This window comes from Octopus sinensis, linkage group LG11, assembly GCF_006345805.1.
Source record: "Octopus sinensis linkage group LG11, ASM634580v1, whole genome shotgun sequence".
Lineage (NCBI taxonomy): Eukaryota > Metazoa > Mollusca > Cephalopoda > Octopoda > Octopodidae > Octopus > Octopus sinensis.
The window spans coordinates 71,416,405-71,434,147 of NC_043007.1; the positions used below are offsets into that span (position 1 = coordinate 71,416,405).

A 17,743-nucleotide genomic window follows, 5' to 3' on the forward strand; every position below is an offset into this window, starting at 1 on the left:
GAAAAACTGCGGATTGATGTAATCGATTTATACCCTCCCCCCAAATGGCTGCCTTTGTGGCAAAATTTAAACCATTATCATTATCATCATTATCACATTATTATTATTATTATTATTATTATTATTATTATTATTATTATTATATTATTATTATTATTATTATTTATTCATGTATTTATTTATTTATCTATTCATTTATTTGATGAAAGAAGCAAATATTCCATAGGTACGGGTTTTGTAGCTTCTTTGGCTTTTAAAATTATATGTGTATATAAATGTTGTATATTATATATAAGCATTTACATATATTTACATGAGTGTATTACATGTATCTTTAATTTTGTATTGTTTTTTTGTGCAGTTCTTTGTTACGTCCTTTTTGTGTTACTTTTTTTTTTGCTCGTTTTACCCCTCTACAAGGTTATTTTATTTTAATTCTCTCGTAGGAAGGCCTAGCATGGACAGACGTGTCCAGTCTTGCCTTTGAAACACGCTATGTCTGCGAGCGACAGCTGATGAAGGGGATTTTTCCTTGTGCAGCATGTCCTGTACTTCGTTTTTCTGCTGTACATAATTGTTTTTCCCGTTTTCGTTTCGTCTTGTTCCACGTCTCTGTCCTTCTGTTGTAACAAAATGGCTTTTCCGTTTTCGTTTCTGTTGATTTTTACGTCTTCTTGTGGTGTCCTGTACGTATATATATTTATATATGCATGTATATATACATATAGATGTCGGTACGTACACATATGTTTGTATGTATGCATATATTTTATTTATTACACTATATATATATATATATATATATATATATATATATCTATATATATATATATATATATATATATATATATATATATATATATATATATATATATATATATATATATATGTATTTATATTATATAGAGGGCATTATTACACATAAATGCCGCACGCTAGGAGGGACTCTTAAAATCATAACTACCAAAATAAATATATCGTACCGAATGCAAGTCTCGAAGCAAGTCATTTAAAAACAGAATATAGCTGCAGATCACCAGTGATTTCGTAATCAACGCTGTGGCTGCGTCCCTTACTCATCAGGTGCAGCCATTTACATAGATGTATAAGGGGTGAACTGTTCTATATGCTGCGGTGGATACGATGCTTGTTCGTCTGGTATGTTGATTTTGTTCATTTATTATAAATCTTGAATCACGCTGTCAATGATGAGTAAGGGACGCAGCCACTGCGTTGATTACGAAATCACTGGTGATCTGCAGCTAAATTCTGTTTTTAAATGACTTGCTTCGAGACTTGCATTCGGTACGATATGTTTATTTTGGTAGTTTTTACTTTAAGAGTTCCTCCTAGCGTGCGGCATTTATGTGTAATAATGCCCTCTATATAATATAAATAAATATATTCAAGTGAAAACATTTACAGATTTTTTCTCTTATGGGATTTTTCACGCTAACTACTTGATAATTTCTTATGAAGATTTAATCCTTGTACGTATTAGACATTCATTTACGTGCACTTCGTCTGGTCTCATATATTGCATAAAATGCACCCTCTGCGGGATGCTGTATGTAGGACAGACGGGACGCCGGTTGGTCGACCAATTCGCCGAACATCTAAGGGGTGTTCGGCTGCGTTCCAATTCTCCCGTCGCACGCCACTTCTGCTCGGCCAGCCATTCCCCGATGACATCTCTGTGTTTGGTCTCGCCCCACACAACGGTCCTCCACAATCCAGGCTTCACTTGGAGCAACGGTTCATATTCACTTTACAGACTAATACCCCGCACGGACTCAACACAGCCCCTCCTCTTAGTGACTGCGCTCCACCTACCGCAACAAGCAACTTTTTTTTATTTCTTATTTCTTCCTTCCCTTTTTTTTCATTCCTTTCCCTACGTGCTATAACGTCTTTTATATTATTTATTGTTTTTTTATTATTTTATTGTTTTTATAAATTATTGTCCTTATACAGAAACACATACACACACATACTCACGTATCCACGAACACACACATACTTCCAACACACCACGCACATACAACATACATGCACATATACGCACACATACTTCAACACATATATACACACGCACACACACAAAAATACACACACCTACACACCCACAAACCCTCACGCGCACATGCACATAAGCCCGTGCACACACACACGTGCACAAACGCACACAAACGCACAAGAATGCACAGAAACCTAACCTATCCCATCCAGCATACACAGACACACAAACCTTTAGACACATACCTTTAGACACACACACATAAACGTACACATAGCCACATACGCTCACATACTCAAGCACACGCGCGTACACACATTAAAATGAACACAACCCAACACACATCTCCACGGTCACACACACGTACGTACATACGCACACAATACACGCACACACACATACAAACGTACATACACACAGACCAGCACAGATGCCCACATATACTTCCAACAAACAATACTCATACAGATACGCACACACTTATACATACATGGGCACATACACACACACACATACACGCACTTAAGCGCACACACGCACACAAGCACACGCATGTACATTACGCCCACACAACTAAAAAAATCCCCCCACACACACACGCATACATTCACACACACACATACATACATACATACATACATACATACATACATATATATGGGGTTGGCTGTATTGCAGGCGTGCGTCAGTGTATCTGTGTGTGCCTGTGGATTCACATACACCCACACCAATTTTTTTCCCATCAATCTTTCAAATATAACGTGTGTGCGTGCATACATATATATACACACATATAAACCTCTACATTTGTACACACACGCACATGTATACATACATTCACTCGCACGCACGTACACAGACATACACACGCACATACACACACACCAGCACAGATGCCCACATATACCGCCAACAAACAATACTCATACAGATACGCACACACTTATACACACATGGGCACAGACACACACACACATACACGCACGTAAGCGCACTCAAGCACACGCACGCACATTACGCCCACACAACTCCACCCCACCCCCACACGCATACACAAATTCACATACACACCGATACATATACATACACACAATATATGCCTACACGCGCACACACACATACACATACGTATACACATATAGGCACAGACACACACACACATACGCACACATAAACATGCGCACACATACGCACGCACACACGCACACCAATGCACACACCCAACACTCACAACACCACGGATACACGCATATACATCAATATAAACTTACACACACACACATACAAACGCACACGTACACGCACACACAACTACACGCACGCACATACATGCACACACACACACACAAATGAACCCACACATACATCCCATACATACGGCACACAATTATACATACATATATACACACATACGCAGGTACAAGCACACACGCACACATACACTAAGTAAAGCACAGTTATTCGCCACACACCCAAACTCTACGCATACACACACGATACATATACATACACGCACACACACACATACTTCAAAGTAACAGTACTGACCTGTGGCAGGGACAAAAACACCACTCCTTATTCTACTAGCCTTACAAACTAGCCAGCCTTACTACTAGCCCTTTGTTTACAGCCACAACCACACACACATAGACACACACACGCACGCACACACACACACATGCACGCACACACACACACACGTGTCATCATTGCACACATGCACACACATACGCACACACAGACCTCCGTGCACGCACATATCCACACTTACACACACATTCCCCCCTCTACCATTCTGATGTCTTTGACAATACTACTCTTCTGTCTTTGAAAACATCTTTCTTCACCCTTTTCCTTCCGGTCGTTCAAAATGTGACCTCGTGTGTACCGTTGGCGATTTTTTTCTTCTCTGGATCTTTCCTTCTCCTATGTTTGCGACGAAGAGCTCCGTTCGAAACGTTAAACCCTCCTTCTTTCCTACTTTCCTGAGCGTCCAATAATACCATTTTTGTTCCACGTCCTCGCGTTGTTGTGTTTTTTTTTGTGCTTTCTTGTTTGGATTAACTATATATATATATATATATACATATATATATATATATATATATATATATATTATATATATATATATATATATATATATATATATATATCATGTCCTATGTCCACTTTTGTAAGGCTTGTTTATCTATTTATTGCTTGTTCGTTCTCGTTCTGTTATGTTTTGGTCCCATTTCTTGGTATTTTCTCATGCCGGGACCACCGGAAAGGAAACAACATTATCGTTAAAAATACGAAATTGCGTTCGACCGTGTGGTTGATGACTGATGCTATGTCAGTTTTCCGTTCGTTTATGCATTTGTTATATGTTTCCCCACTTATTAACTAATAGAACACTACGTACCTTCGATTTTATTCATAGTAAGTGCTCATATATTCGTATGACTTTTATTTGTATCCCTCTTCTTTCTTCTTTCCCTTTCCCTCTTTCTCTCTCTCTCCCTCATGCTTACTTTCTTCCTCCTCTTGCTGAAGCAACCAGTCGTATTTTTCTCTGGTCTGCACCTCAACCTGTTTCGCTGTACATCCTTTTCTCTTTCTCTGTCATTCTGTCTGTCTGTCTGTCTCTCTGTCTGTCTCTCTCTCTGTCTCTCTCCCCCTCTCTTTTTCTCTCCCTCTTTTTTCCTCTTCCCTCTCTGCTCGCTACCACTTCTCTCCCTCCTGCTACTCACACATGACCCGTGGTCATCCTTTTTATTTTTTCTCTTTCTCCTTTCTTTTTTACGCAGACCTCTGAAGCAAGCGGCCGTATATTTCTCTAGTCTCCATTTCAACCTGTTTCACTATATGTTGTCTTCCAGTTTCCAATCGTTTAGGATTTTCTGGGATTGCTAATTATATTTCTTTTATTCTTCTTGACTCTTCCTTGGGTGATTTACACACCCCGCCTTACTTTTCTCTACACAGATGCTTGTGGGAGTATATATATATATATATATATATATATATATATATATATATAAAACTGAAATGCGTTTTTACCGCTTGGATCGCTTTCAATGCCACTACATCCCGTCCCTTTCGCTCCAAAATTTACAGGGACATGTAGAATGAGGTGACGAAGCTCGTGGGCTACCTTAGAAATCCCTATCTTAAAAGATGTGGTTGCTAGGGGCCATCGTCCTCACTCACGCTATTTCCTCCTTTCCCTCTCTTACTCCCCTTCATAATAACTTTGAGAAACCACTACCGTTATTTAATGTATTCCCCTCAACTCCCTTTCACTTTCCCTTTATAAGTTCGTCAAGCGGCTTTCTTTGATGTATCTGTTTGCATTCATAGGGAGAATTATTATCGCTACCAACAACACACAATCATGAAAACAAATATTATGAATCAGATATTCTTGCGTTCATTTATATGTGTGTGTGTGTGTGTGTTCTATATATAAATATGTATATATAATGTATGTGTGTGTGTTCTATATATAAATATGTATATATAATGTATGTGTGTGTGTGTGTGTTCTATATATAAATATGTATATATAATGTATGTGTGTGTGTGTGTTATATATATAAATATGTATATATAATGTATATATACAAAGTGTATATATCTGTATTTATGTATATTAAACTTTTTCATACTTTTTCATAGTTATATATATTTTTAAACAAATTATAAATATAATTTAATAATTTTTATTTTCAATTTAAATAATTTAAATTTTTCAATTTTATATTTTATATATTTTCTATATTATATATTTTTTTAATGTTTTTGTTTTTGGTTTTTCACTGTTTGATTTGCCTATTAGTGGTTTTATCTCTAATTTAATTTATACAGATATATATCTCATTTGTATACATTTGTATATATAATGCGTGCACACACACACACACACACACACACACACACACACACATATATATATACACACATATATATATACACACATATATATATACACATATATATATATATATATATATAATGTGTGCATTACGTAGTCGGTCGATTCAGCTGAAAATATGCACACCTATGTTAAAAGTGCTGGCAAGTTTGCATGACAACTATTTTTTTCCTCAAATGAAAGGCGTCACCTCTAGGACAAAATTCCTCATCTTATAAAATGTGGCCCCAGTAGACCCGAATGAAATCGGGTTATATTAACCAAAATGTGAAAAGGGGTCTAAATGGGGCTGGAAGGGAATTAAAATTTCAAGGAGCGGGTGTTTAGGAATTCTCTGTTACATCAAGCTAAAAAATTTGCGCCAGCCTTTTAATCGTCAATGTGTTGCCGTCCATGATAAAGAAGTTTTGAATGCTTGCCATGGTGAGTCTACTGTCGTGAGAAAGAATCACTTCAAAAATTGGTGTTTACGAATTTTCTTTTACATCAAGTTCAAAATTTTACGCCAGCCGTTAAACTGTCACTACGTTGCTGTCCGTCGTTAAGAAATGCCAGCCATGGTGACTCTACTATCCTCAGATTCTATCCCTTCAAACTTTGGTTTCCAATATTTTATTATTTTTATTCAGCTCGCAAGTTCGTCTGTCCCTTTTAAATGTTAGCGTTTTGCTGTCTGCCTTGAAGCAGACCTTTCCATTGCCACTGCCTTATATTTCTGATTGATCTTTCTAAATATTTTATTTCTCAACTTACTCAAGATCTTCTGTTGTTTATAAATGGGAGAGAGATAGATAAAGATAGAGAGTAAGAGAAAGCGAGGGAGAGTCCGAGAGAAAAGAAAAGTAAGAGAGTGGGAAAGTGAGAGAGAAAGGAGAGAGAAACAAATACGGAGAATCATCATCATCGTTTAACGTCCGTTTTCCGTGCTAGCACGGGTTAGACAGTGTGACCGGGGTCTGGGAAGCCAGGAGGCTGCACCAGGCTCCAGTCTGATCTGGCAGTGTTTCTACAGGTGGATGCCCTTCCTAACGCCAACCACTCTGTGAGTGTAGTGGGTGCTCTTTTCGTGCCGCCGACACAAGTGCCAGGGGGGCTCGCAGCGGCAACGATCGGTTGGTGCTTTTTACGTGCCACCGGCACAGAAGCAAGTCAAGGCGGCGCTGCAATCGGCCACGTTCGGATGGTGCTTTTTACGTGCTGAAAGGAAGCAATAGAAAGTAACAACCACACTCTTACCCGCGCGTAGAGCGGGTCACCTTCAGCTAGTATATATATAAAACTTTCAATGCCACTACGTCCCGTCCGATTTGCTCCAAAATTTACAGGGACATGTAGAATGAGGTGACGATGCCCGTGGGCTACCTTGGAAATCCCTATGTTGAAAGGTGTGGTTGCTAGGGGCCATCTTCCTCACTCACGCTATTTCCTCCTTTCCCTCTCTTACTCCCCTTCATTTATAACTTTGAGAATTCCACTCCCGTTGTTTAATGTATTCCGCTCAACTCCCTTTCACTTTCCCTTTATAAGTTCGTCAGGCGGCGTTCTTTGATGTATTCATAGGGAGAATTATCATCGCTACCAACAACACACAATCATGAGAACAAATATTATGAATCAGATATTCATTGCGTTCATTTATATATGTGTGTGTGTGTGTGTGTGTGTGTGTGTTCGATATATAAATATGTATATATAATGTATATATACAAAGTGTATATATCTGTATTTATGTATATTAAACTTTTTAATACTTTTTGATAGTTATATATATTTTTAAACAAATTATAAATATAATTTAATAATTTTTATTTTAAATTTAAATAATTAAAATTTTTCAATTTTATATATTTTCTATATTATATTTTTATGTTTTTTTGTTTTTTTTTTGCCTATTAGTGGTTTTATCTCTAATTTAATTTATACATATATATATAATTTGTATATATAATGCGTGCACACACACACACACCACACACACACACATATATATATATATATATATATTATATATATATATATATATATATATATATATATATATATATATATATATATACATATATATATATATATATATAATATATATATAATGTGTGCATTATGTGGTCGGTCAGTTCACCTGAAAATATGCACACCTATGAACCCTTTCGTTACTATATTTCTGACCAAAATACACCCCTTATGTGTTTCAATTAATTTCTAACATAATCATAAAGTTAGTCTGGTTTCATTAAACAACTATAACTTTTTTATTTATCAATATATTAGCGTGAATTTTGGAAGATAATTGAATGAAATGTTCTCAACCAATTCTATACTATAATTTTTGTCACAAAGTGACTCTAATTGCAGGTAGATACAGGTAAATTCAACAAAATATAAAATTATTAAAATTTTGTTCAAACATCGCTATAGAAAATGGGTTATTAGCTAATATTCAATTGGGTATACAACAAAATTTTACAAGAGAATTTGTTATTCTGGGTAACTTTCTGATACCCATAATAATATTTTTGGCAAAATAGTCTTAATTTCATTTAAGGTTGTTGGAAACCACTAACTATCCTTTCTTTCGCTTTGTTTACATTTAGCGTAACGGTTCGTTTCCGCCGTAATGATTTCTAATAGGCTCATTCGAAAAAGTAAAAAGAAATAGTCTAAGGCTTTACTCTCCTGGGAAAGTCTGTGGCTTGGTCCAGTTTCTTCAGAAAAATCACCGAAAGAAACAGTTTTTAAATTTTCCCTCCATTCAGGTGCCAATTCATTTTCTTTATCGCTGTCGGAGCTCTTGGATTCACTGTTTTCACTTTCGGAAAATGAAACATCAGATTCATTATCAAATACCACGTGCTTTTTTTTTCAGTCATAGAGTTAGATTTATCAAGGTCTTCAGTAGAAAATCCTTCGAATTCTGACTCGCTGCTTGATATGAGGAAATTCGTATCCATTTTTTGTCAGAATTACAAAGTTTGAAAACACAATAGGAACAAATTTTGGAAAAAAATCTCCCAAAATTCACGGAATTAAAATTACACTTCGATCGTTGTACAAAACTGTAGATGAACTGTTTACGAAGTATATTCACGTGTTTTCACGAATGTAATAAAGAGATTTGAACAGAAAGTAACAACCACACTCTTACCCGCGCGTAGAGCGGGTCACCTTCAGCTAGTATATATATATATATTTAAATAGGTGAATGAATTATCCTATGTTTATCATCAGCATGGTAGAGGAATTTTGTTAACATCTTCGTTCGACTCCATTCTTTCATTTATATATACATATATATCGAACGTATGTATACATGTATATATATATATATATATATTATATATATATATACATGTGTGTGTGTGAGTGTGTGTGTGTGCTATGGGTAACCGCGCGCCATTAGCCACACGTGTGTTTGTATATGTATTTACGTGCGAATACGTGTTTACATGTTCTGTGTGTTCATGCATGTGTGTGTGTGTGTGTGTGTTTGTGTTAGTATGTGTGTGTGTGTGTGTGTGTGTGTGTCTGTCTGTCTGTTTATATCTACGTGTATTTCTGTTGGCGTGTAGGTGTATGTTCTATGAAGTAGGTGGGTAGACCGGTTGTACTAGCGCCTTGTATATCCGCAGAGAGAACATCACCATTTTATCCTTACTAAATTGGACGACAAGATTGTGGCAGTCAGTAAAATCTCTCCTCACTTCTGTTAGTTTTTCCACTTAATGATGACCATTGTTTTTCTTTACTTTCGTTCCTCTTTGTTCCCTTTTCTCTCTTTTTCTTCCTACTCTTCAAATCTAAACGACACACTATTGCATATTCTTGGGTCTAACCCTATGCTTATCGCTTATCTGTTCTCTAGGCATACAGCTGGATATTTTTTAATTTTTTTTTTTATTTTCTACTACTGGCTTCATTTTCTATTTCCAATTACTACTGTAGTGGATTTAACATGGGAACTCTGAGTGGCAGTGCAACATTCAAAAGTCTGCAAACATTACAAATGCAGTACATCAGTAAAATAAAAGAGGATAATTCTGAAATTTGAAATATGGTATTCTTTAATGTAACAATTAAGATTCAAATTATGTATGTTTTCATTTTCCATTTGTATTTTCAATTAAATATAAAAAAAAAAAAAATTGCTCTCATCTGCAAATGCAAGCAATTATGAAATATCTATTGATTAAATTGTAGATTATTGGATATATTAATTATTCATGAAATCATTAGTTAAACATCAACATCTATAAAGCTGAAAAGCGAAAAGTTTGTTTGTCTCATTTTGCGATTGGAACGGGTTAAGGGGTACTAGATGGGATCGGATTGGCTCCAAAATTTACAGGGACATGTAAAAAGAGGCGAGGAAGTGAGTGGACTAGTGCTAGAAACCCCTATCTCAAAAGCTGTGGTTTCTAGGGCAACAAAACCCACATTTTGACAAGTGTTTGTGCTTTTTCCCTTTCGTATATCACCCTCTCTTCCTCCGTCTCTCTCTTTCCTACCTCCCCTCCAATTACTCTCTATAACGACGTTTGACAGCTTCGCCGTCGCTGTTATTCTTTCTATCACCACCTCTCTTACTGTATGTCTGTCTGTATTTATAGAGAGAAAGTTTTGACAACCGCAAAAGTTTAAATATTCCCGCCACAGGCCTTTCAGAACGGTGAATGATTACGTTGATACTAATTGGATTTCTATATGAAAAGGGGTCTAAATGGGACTGGAAGGGGATTAAAATTCACAGGAGGGTGTGTTTAGGAATTCTCTGTTACATCAAGATAAAAAATTTAGTTTCCAATATTTTTTCATTTTTGTTCAGCTCGCAAGTTCGCCTGTCCCTTCTAAATTTTAGTGTTTTGCTGTCTGCCTTGAAGCAGGCCTTTCGTTGTCGCTGCCTGATATTTGTGATTGATCTTACAAAATACTTCTTTCTCAACTCACTCAAGATGTTTTGTTCTTTATAAATGGGAGATAGATAGATAGAGAAAGATAGAGAGTAAGAGAAAGCGAGGGAGAGTCCGAGAGAAAGGAAGAGTAAGAGAGTGGGAAAGTGAGAGAGAAAGGAGAGAGAAACAAAGAGGGAGAATGTGCTGATAAGATATAGAAAGGAAGCAACACAAAGTAACAACCACACACTCACCCGCGCGTAGAGCGTGTCACCTTAAGCTAGTCTGATTATATATTTAATGCCCATAATCTTCATTACAAATCATCATTTGAACTATATAACTCATATATGACTCTCCAACATAATCTGGATCACAGCCATAAGTAACACGTATACTAACATCCTGTAAATTTTCAGTAGATTCTGGAGATAATTTGACAAAGAACTTATGTCCTTCAGGCTTCCCCAAATTCAATTCTGATGTGCCTTCAGCTAATAATGTAACTAGATCTGAACCATCTGAACCTTCTTCCTCTGTTATCATATTGCTCTTTGATACCTTAATATGAACTTTGCCACACATACTAGTGGCAGTAATTGTAATATTCCCAGCCCAGCTTGGATAAACAAAATCAAAGACTGGGTTTGTTTTAACTGACACTGTGATACCTGAGACTGTTTTGTTAAATGGCAATCCTCGAATATGTTTCTCTACATCACATGGTTTAATTCCCACAAGTTCATAGGCTTTAATAAAGGGGGTTAGATCTTTCCCAAGATCATAGGCAACCTTCAAAGTATCACAAGCCCCTGAAGTGAAATCTGTATGAGGATGCCAATATATTTCATTGGCAATAAGGAAAACTCGATAAGCTTCCTTGATATCCATTTTTAATTCGTGTACAATGTAGTAAAAAATAAAATTATAAATCCCACTTCCATGATGAGGATCCGTGTTTTCAGTGAAGTTATCTACATGACTTATAGATATATTGTCCAGGGATGGGTCTGCCATAAATCTCAATGCTTCCTCATCTTTCATGATGTTGAAGCCAATTAACCAGTCATTCCCACTTGCATAAGCTTCAGTGACCTCTCCAGTCATATCAGAAAAAGCCTCATTCATAGATCCAGACTGATTAAAGTAAAGCAATCCAGAGTGTTGTTCTGTGAAGCCATGGGCAAGTTCATGCCCGATAATATCAGCATCTGTTAAAGGATAAAAGTATTTATAGCCATCACCAAATGTGCAATATGTCCCATCCCAAAATGCGTTTTCAAAATCTTCTCCAAAGTGAACACGCAATATAGCTTGTTCGTTTAGTATTGAAGTATTATACCATTCCTGAAACATTTGAGATACTACACTGCCGTAATAGAAAGCATCAAGTGCTGGAGATGACGCTGCATTGACACTATCATTAAAACCAACGTCACAAAGATAATACATAGGATCTGTATTATTAGAGTCTGCCTCAAAACTGTTTTGCATGTCTATAACCTTTACATAATTGTTTTCAAGGAAACACATGTCACCAATTTGAGTTACAAAAGCTTTGTGATTTTTCTCACTAAATTTGTATATTCCTGATTTTTCATTACCGCCGGAACCAGTCAGTACTCTGGAAATTGTATCTAAATTGTTATATTTCAACAGTATTTCTCCAGTGTTACCATCAATGACAAATGTAGGCCGTTTAATAACTATTTCATTTTCTATTCGATAATTAATATTGTATACTAATCGAGGTTTGTCATTTTCATCCATGAAAATCATAATTTCATATTCTGGTTCGATACTATTTGCGTAAATCTCATCTCCCTCTGCTTTAAAAGCAATATCAAAGACATCTGATTTGGAAAGCTTTGGTTTTACATTTGTAATATCATCTTCAATTCCTTGAATAAATGTTCCTGTTGCATCACCAGTCAAATGTCCATCTTTATCTTCTGTAACAGTTAATGAAGCATCAAAAACAGGAACACCTAAGAACTTCTCTTGTAAGCGTAAAACTTCTGTGCCTTCAACTGTTTTGATACGGTTTGACTCTTCAACTTCTTCATACTCCTTCAAACCAAGAAGATCTCTGACTGTTACTTCAGCTTTATCTAAATGACGCCGCTGAAACGGAGCTGAGGGATGATAAATCATCCTCCTTGCTCTTTCATGGGCATCAACGCGATAAGCTGCGTCAGATGTCTTTATCAGTAACAAACCTAAAAAAATGAAAGCATTAAAATCATTAATAACAGCAACATCAGGATTTTTTTAAAAGAAGACTAATTTTTTAACAATACATACAAACATAGTGACTGAACAACAGAAATAGGTCTGTATCTATTTAAAAAAGAATTAAATTAGCAATTCAAATTAATAGAAATATGAGCTTATAATTTCAAATATATTGTCCAATAAAAAAAATTACATCAGTCAAACCTATTTTAGTGCGAATAATTTCATCCAAAGAGAAATTCAGTTTGTTCATGCAGTTAATTTAATATTTGATGAAATAGGGAGGTGATTTGTTACAAGGAGTGATTAGTTTTAAGTGAATGGAAGCGAGTGTCCTTTTAGTAAAACAACAATCAGTATCTGGAAACTACAAGTTAACTAAGGTCTGCACATCGGTTATGTAATATTTCAACAGAACATAAAAGTGAACAATTCCAAACACATTACAAATATTTTCTATAAAGATTCTATTGTAACTCATTTACATGTGTACACCACTGCATGAATTATAAATGGCATTTGATGCATAAATTGAGTTAAGTATTACATTCTGTTCCCCAGAAATTCACTTCCCGAGCCATTGATCTCAACAAAGGTATGTAAGATTTATGTCAGTAAATCCATTATTCCTAGCAATGACATCTTTCTCTTAGATTTCTAAAGTCATTCTTCCCTGTATCCACAGGTAAGTTAAATTACTGTGACACCTTTTTCTGCGACGAATTTGTAAGTTCAGCTACCAGCCCAGGCCCACTAATCGTCAGAGTATCAAAAATCAGACGACAGAATGATAAACAATTGTATTGTGAACGTCATTACTGTACAACTGTTTCTGCAGTAAGATGATGTAGACTCATAGTTGAGTTCCTGCGAAACAAACAACTTATAGCTTCATCAGAGCCTGAAATATGAAGTGAAATTTATTTGGGAAGAAACATCTACATTTATGCATATACACCCAAAAGCATTATCAGTGAGAAGACAAACACATGTGTGAAGGGAATGAAATTCAAGGCCCCACTCCCTTGAAATAACATTAATGTTAAGGCTTTATAAGGAAAGGTACACTTAGATGCAAAGAAACTGTAATTAGATCTATCAGTGAAAATATATGTATACATTATCACATGAAAAGTATACCCACACACCCAGATCTATATACATATACATACAAATATATGGATACAAATATTCATACATTGGGTTGGTAAAAAAGTTCGTCGCGTTCTTCAATAGGTGATATGTTTTATCACGTGACAGAAAATGACGAGTATATTTTCTAGAAAAGTGGATCTCAACGCATTTTGCTGTTTTAAATTTGTGCGGATTATTTACTTCTACTGTTCTTACGATAAAATTGAAAAAGAAAGAGCATGAAATTCATATTCCTCATTTAACGCTCTTTCGTTTCCGGGGAGGCAAAAACGCTGGACAAACAGCAAAGAAGATATGCGCTGTTTACGGAGATGGTGTTATATCTGAAACTACTCTCTGTAAGTCGTTCGCTAGGTTTAGAACTAAGAATTTTGACCTAGATGATTGTGAGCATTCTGGCAGGCCTGCAGTCGTTGATAATGAACAAATTGAGACTTTTATGAAAATACAATAACCTACGTTACACAGTACGAGACATCGCAGAGATTATCCACGTATCTCATGCGAGCGTTATAAAATATTTAAAACACTTGGTTATATGAATTGCTACGATGTTTGGGTGCTTCAAAGCTTAACAGAAAAATATTTAATCGAGCGCATTTCCATCTACGGTTCTCTAATCTGAGGAAACAAAATTGATACATTTTGGAAAAGAGTGGTCACGTGTGATGAGAAATGGATTATTTACAACAACATAAAACGAAAGAAGTCCTGGTGAAAACGAGATGAACCACCTTCAATTTCTCCAAAACTGGTCTGTATTTGAAGAAGGTGATGCTCTGTATCTGGTGGGATTGGAAGGGTACTGTGTATTATAAGCTACTTCCACAAAATCAGACGTTAAATTCAGACTATTATTGTTTCCAATTAGACTGTTTAAAGGTGGCAATTGATGAAAAACGTCCAGAATTGGCCAACCAAAAGGGACAACGCTAGACCACACGTTTCTTTGGAGACCAGGCAGAAATTGGTGCAGTTTGGGTTGGATGTCCTGCCCTACACATCGTACTCACCTGACCTTGCACCTTCGGATTATCATTTATAATAGCCACTTAGATCAGTCATTGACCCAGGAAAATGCTAAGCTCTAGGAGGATGGGATCATGATGCTGCCTCAAAGATGACGAAAAGTAGTGGAACAAATTGGCAAGTATGTGGTTGAATAAAGGTGTGTACAAATATCTAAGTATTGTTAATGAATGTTACATAAAAACCGGCTCAAATTTTTTCCCGACCCAGTACATATACGTATATATCTATCTCTTTCTCCTCTCTCCGCCCCTCTCTCTCTCTCTCTGTATACATATATACACACACACACACACACACACACCACACACACACACACACATACACACACACACACACACACACACACACACACACACATATATATATATATATATATATATATACAAGAGTTATGGAATGGAGTAGGAAAAATCCCAGCTTCATATGTTTCATAGCCAGTGGAATTTCAGAAATGGTAAAATCCAAGTGAGGCGTATACCGCGGGCTACTCTTCAGGCCAAGTATATCTTGATTAGATTCAAGGTTATATTGTTGCAAGGAGGTACCATTTGACACAAAGAAGATTCAATCAGAATGTGTAGAGAGTACAGTATGAGAGAGGTATATAAATGTAGGGAGAAGGGAAGAATGAAGAAAAAATAGGAGAGAGAGTGAAATGAAGAAGGAATTCGGTGCGGTAAGTTGACTGGTAGTAGATAGTTTAGAGCTATTTGATGTCTACTTCTAGCGTGTTGATGTTTATCAGAACCATTTACTATAATTGTATCTGTATAATTATATATCAGTATTAATTGTCCCTATATGGTTTTTATTATACACTGGCCACTTGATAAAATTTGAATTTATATTTTTATACACTGGCCACTTGATAAAATTTGAATTTATATTTTTTTCGGGTATATTATACTGAAGACGGCATACGGATTTTATATCTCTTAGCTATGTGTGTGTATATGTTTGCGTGTCTGTGTTTGTCCCCCAGCATCCAAGGCTCCTTCATTGGAACTTCAACATAAACAGAGTATTTTTGTATGTATGTATGTATGTATGTATGTATGTATGTTTGTATGTACGCGTACGTGCAGATTTGTATTTTTTGCTTTACGTATGCCTTCTCATGCATATATTTACATATCTAGATATGGTCTTTTTTCAATCATAAACTTCTAAAAAATTTTACAGATTTTTACAGTTCCAGTGATGATGTATGTATGTATGTATGTATGTATGTATGTATGTATGCATATATGTATATAAGTTTGTATGCATGTATATATATTATTATAAAAAATATACCTCCAATTCTGCATCACTCCAGTTCACAAAACATTTAGAAATTATGACATTTTGAAACCATTTAAGTAAATAGAAATATATCTATTAAGAATTTCAAGCATATTTTGAGTTTATCTTTTCTTTATATTTCTTTTCACATGAAAAAAAACCTTAGTTCTATGTTCACATTTACCATCCAAAGAAGAAAAACGTCAGCAAAGTCTGACTCATGTGGGAAGACAAAAACACAGATATCCTATAAGAACCAAAAGAGATCTCTAAAATTTTGATCTTAACTAAAACAAATTGACGATATATGGAACCATACCAAAAAAATCAACAAGTGAATTTGCAGATTTCACCGAGCTTTTCACCGAGCTTTTCACCGAGCTAATCAAACTTTAAAGCAGTTGTGCGAAATTATAGAGACAGTAATACAACGCAGTCTAGAACAAAACTCAGAACACAAGCGAGAAAGCAACAATATTTATCAGCAACAAGTGTATTCAGTCAAATACAGCTGAAATCATATTTGATTCCAAATATTCAAAATTAGCAAGGTGTCGTTTGGAACATGTTTAAAATAATGGCAAAGCTAAAATATATGAAAAGTGGATTTATTCAACGCCAATTTTGTAAAATATGATCTTGTCACAAACAAGTTTTGTGGTCTGTTTTTTGTAAGGTACTTCAATGAAAGAAAAAAGAGGGCGCTACACATTCAAATGATGTTCATTGGCAGCAAAGTTCATGCTTGACTTGCCATTATTGAACTTCTAAGTTGTAGAGTGATATCTCTGTATCGTACTAAAGCCTGCAATGAATTTCAGCCCCTAACACATCTTCAGACCAGAAAAAATAGGTCACAGATCTCTATTCTTCCTTGGTGAACACTTTTAGTTGAGCAGCCATGTTTACTCTGTAACACAAGAAAGAAAACTGGAGCAATCAAAGTAAGTTTGGATACATAAACACAAGAGGGCCAACTTTTGGCACACGTCTGGAAGGCAGTGCGACCAAAATAAAGCGAACGAGCGTGTGTTTGAGTGTATGTGACGGTGATAGCAACTTTAGCCTTCATTTTTTCCCATTGTCTATCATATAAGTATTGAAATAATATCCATAAGTAAAACCTAAGTTCTATAAAATGTTTCATGTAGAAAACAAGTAATTTGTCATAATCAGAAAATATAAAGATAAAATACATGTAAATTCAATAATAAAAAA

The 17,743-nt window shown here is 35.6% G+C and overlaps 1 protein-coding gene across 2 annotated transcripts in view; it reads right to left on the reverse strand.

The window, feature by feature from the left end:
- Positions 1 to 9,973: 9,973 nt before the first annotated feature.
- Positions 9,974 to 17,743, reverse strand: part of LOC115217205 (elastase) — a 7,934-nt gene continuing 164 nt past the window's right edge. The window contains exons 2-3 of one of the 2 annotated variants that reach the window (XM_036507681.1): positions 11,106 to 13,038; positions 9,974 to 10,172 (exon numbers count right to left, since the gene is read on the reverse strand). In XM_036507681.1, the coding sequence (XP_036363574.1) occupies positions 11,117 to 13,038 (1,922 nt within the window). In that variant the 3' untranslated portion in view covers positions 9,974 to 10,172; positions 11,106 to 11,116. Of the gene's footprint in view, positions 13,039 to 17,743 lie in introns of both variants that reach the window. The other variant, XM_029786844.2, reaches the window with a different exon arrangement.